The 3937-nt window shown below is 40.7% G+C and overlaps 1 protein-coding gene across 1 annotated transcript in view; it reads right to left on the reverse strand.

Moving 5' to 3' along the window:
- The window catches only part of LOC122325472 (delta(24)-sterol reductase-like), a 2383-nt gene extending 127 nt beyond the window's left edge, over positions 1-2256 (reverse strand). The window contains exons 1-3 of the mRNA XM_043220519.1: positions 1800-2256; positions 1198-1353; positions 35-251 (exon numbers count right to left, since the gene is read on the reverse strand). Coding sequence (XP_043076454.1) covers positions 35-251; positions 1198-1353; positions 1800-2030 — 604 coding nt within the window. The 5' untranslated portion in view covers positions 2031-2256. The remainder of the gene's footprint in view (positions 1-34; positions 252-1197; positions 1354-1799) is intronic.
- Between the last annotated feature and the right edge of the window lie 1681 nt (positions 2257-3937).

Below are 3937 nucleotides of genomic sequence, written 5' to 3' on the forward strand. Positions count from 1 at the left end.
AAATTAGGCAGAAATCCATAGAATGAATCCACACCTGAACATTTGACAATAAATGAAATAGTAAGTTCAGGAAGAGCTTCCTGAAACATCCAGTAAATGATGCAGGAATAATTCAATATTTGTTGATATCTTTCATAAAACCTACCAACTGTGAGGTCATCAAGTTCAGGCAACACAGGCAGCGTCCAGCCAATAGAGTTGAGCAGAGCGGTCACCTGACCCATGTTAGCTAAGGGCTCCACACGCACCACCTGGAATAAGTCAACATTTTTGACAGTTGTACATTTCCTCACTTCACACTGCATTAACACTAATAATCACATATGACGAATTATTTCAATCGTGACACCTCTCTGAACATTTTAGCATGGTGACGGATATGATAAAGTTCATGTATTTGGTCTCTGCAGAATAGATCTGCTACTGCTGCTAGATACGTTTTAACTTGCCAATGAAAGCCACGTCCTTCCGAATAGTTTACCCCAAACTGAAATTTTACTTTTATTCAGGCCATGGAGAAAAATTGCATTATATCACTTGCAAACAAATGGATCCCCTGCAGTGAATGGGTGCCGCCAGAATAAGAGTCCAAACAGCTGATAAAAACATTACAATATCCACAAGTAATCGACAGTCAATCTAGTGTAAAATAAAGCTGCACGTTCATATAATAAATAATAGTAATAATAATAATAATAAAAGTCATTAAGATATATTTAACTTCTAAACATTTCTTTCTCTATCCCTAATACTGAGGGATAGAGCAATTCAATCTAAATATGTACCGTTTGCAAATGGAAAATGACCAAAACAGTTCTATTTGGACAGTTATTATTGATCTTAAACAGTTAAATGTTAAAAGGACTTAATGATGGTTTTGTTTATTACAAATATGCGCCATTAATTGATGGCCTGGAGTTATGCATTACTTTCGGATTACTGTGCAGCTGTCTGGACCTTCATTCTGACGGCACCCATTCACTGCAGGGGATCCATTTGTTTGTATCCTTTGGTGAACCGGTGATGTTAATGCTGAATTTCTCCAAATCTGTTCAGAAACAAATACCTTTGACGGCCTGAGTGTGAGTGAATTTTTAGCAAATATTTATTTATTTTTGCCCAAAGTATTCCTTTAACTTTAAAGAGAAGAAGCGCAAACAATTTTACTGTCCAAAAATAACATCTGGCAACAGCCACCTGCCGTTTTGTGTCCACCTCCAGAATGTCCATCATGTTAATCATGATGTTCTTGTGCGTCTTCTTGTATTTTCCGACCCTGAGAGATACAGTCAGCCATCCCGGACGACCTGTGCACATGTGTTTCTTCCCTCCCTCTTTTTTCCATTCTCGCACCTGAAAAATCGAAGTGGTCATACAAGTATGAGTCTCATCAAGCTTAAACGTCACATCTTTTATTATTGATTCCGCAAAAACCACAATAAAGTTACAATAACTACACGTGTGCACCTGTCATGATGTGTCGAATAATAGGGGGCGTGTCAGTAACGTTTCGCCACGCCCCTATTATCACCACTCATAACTTCAAGAGAGGCTGCCAGCTACTTTTTTTAAATCATTTATTAAAATCTGAATTTCTTTAAAGAGACACCGCCTACCTTAATAGATCTACCGTTTGCACTTTTCATAGTTTTCATGCATATTGTTTCTACATATATTTCTAATTTGTGTCCATAACGCATTGCAGATATGAAAGAGACTTTGGCAATACATGAAGCTATACACGAAAGTGTAAGACTCTGTAAGACGTGAGAGTATTCTGCCGGAAGGTTTGCAGATACCTGTCTCTGGATATCTCTGACTCTCTGGTCGTGCTGCTTGGGCGCTGAGCACATCTTGAAGATGATCCACGCGCGCAGGTAATAGTACACATCAAAGACGACGGATAAAGGGAGCAGAAAAAGGCAAACGAAGACCCATCTCTGGTGTACTATCACGTACTCCAAGCCCTTCACCTTAATCCACACCAAAAACAAGACAACTAGCCCGCCCAGATATAACAACGGATCCATTCCGGCAGCTTTTTAAAGTCACGAATCTAAAAAATGTAAAAACGCATGGAGCTTGCTGCTGGCTTTGGATTTAACAAATGATTTTCGTTTGTATTCGCTGGCGGACGAACATAAAACCGCACGCATCGGCGCGGTCTGACGAACTGTTATTTAATGCGATTTCTCGGACTCCTTTCGCGCGCAGCTTCCAGACTCGGTCAGCCGTAATTTGTCATCTGTGTTTTCGGATGCAGTTTAGGAACTTGCCCAGGTCGACTAAGCACCGCCCCCGGCGCGCGACGATTGGAGGGTGGTGCGTCAAATCAGATGACGCCAGTGGGTGCGTGCCATCTGCTCAGCCAATCACGAGAAAGAAACGCCGTCACACCATTGACTCAGTGAGATGTGTTCATTATTATACAGGAGTTGAGAAATGAGGCGACTTGTGATAGCGGTGCAGTTATAGGCCTGCGTTTCACTTCAAAAAGATTGTTCCAATGCTACAATATAAAGGCTTATTCCAGTAGTGCGATCTAAAATATACAGAATATATTGTTAAATAAATTCTAATGGAAGACCAACAATATTTATATTTTCCTATTACAATAACCAAACCATAATAGACTGAATAGGTGAAGATCTGTGTTTCTTGGAACATTTGTGTTCTGCAATATTATAGCCTAAATGTGAATTTTGAAGCCACTGTGTTAACGTAATTGCTAGTGAACTATTAAGCTGGTAAGAATACAACTACCACAGAGAGTTCAACTGCCTGACCGCTTTTACTTAGTGAAAAGTTTGTGATTTCATATCAATAGAAAAAGCACAAGTGCTGTAGAGCGGAATGAAAATCTAGGATTCATCACAAACATTAAAGCGGTCCAAAAAACGAACATTTTGTCACAATGCACCTATCCGGATTATTTCCTAACGCGATAGAAGATGTTTTAAAGAATGTGTGAACAAAACAGCTGCCAACTTGACTTTTCATAGGCTGTAGTGGCCTAGCATTCACCACGAACGTCGGTAGTAGTTGTCTTTTTATTTTCAGCAGAAGAGAGAAACTCAGTCATGGGCTACAGGTTTGGAATAAGTTGAACTCATAGCATCCCTTTAATTTACAAAAATAAAAAAGCAAATAAAAGCTCTAGGCTATGACATTTTTGAGCGATATGCTTTCTTCTGACGTCCTGATAACTATATTATATGCTACCTTATATTACAAATAGGATTTTCATTCAAACCTGTGCATATCTTGGGAGAAATCCTTTTTAAAAAAGGTTAGGGATCGCCATGTCTTCTTTTTGGGAATCGTTTTTTAAATCCATGCCAATAAGCATCTGGCCTACAGACGGCTCCGGGGTGGGGCATGAACTCCAGCGATGCTCTTATAATGATAGAGGAGTTTGACAGCAAAGCAGATGCGCTCATTTGACAGCATGGACTGAACCGCCACGACCGGGCGCATGTTACATTGGTTTAATGCACATTTCGTCCTCCTTCTTTTTTTAAATATTTACTACAAGTGCCCAAATCAAGACATCGGGTGATATGAAGGTACTATCAGTCACAAAATGCGCGCAGGATGTGCAATTTCCTTTAGAAGTGAACCGATGCGGACAAGCCTCCGTTTGAGGAACCTGATTCGCCCCGGAGTCTCCGCGTCCTCTTGAAGCTGGACGATGCGCGCGGAGCTTTCCAGATAGATCAATGTTGTGAACTTACATTATGCCTTCACTACACCATGGCGCTATTTTTATTGGAGTATTTTTAATAGTCACCGGTGGCTCCACCGCTTTTCTAACTTCTAATCAAAGTCGACTGCAGGCGTTCAGCATGTGCTGCGTGGTGCTCGGGGCGGTGATGCTCATACTAGGGCTCTTCTGGGCGATGAACGGCAAGAGAAACCCGGTGCCTTATAATGAAGA

Source organism: Puntigrus tetrazona, chromosome 20, assembly GCF_018831695.1.
Source record: "Puntigrus tetrazona isolate hp1 chromosome 20, ASM1883169v1, whole genome shotgun sequence".
In the NCBI taxonomy this organism is placed as follows: Eukaryota; Metazoa; Chordata; class Actinopteri; order Cypriniformes; family Cyprinidae; genus Puntigrus; species Puntigrus tetrazona.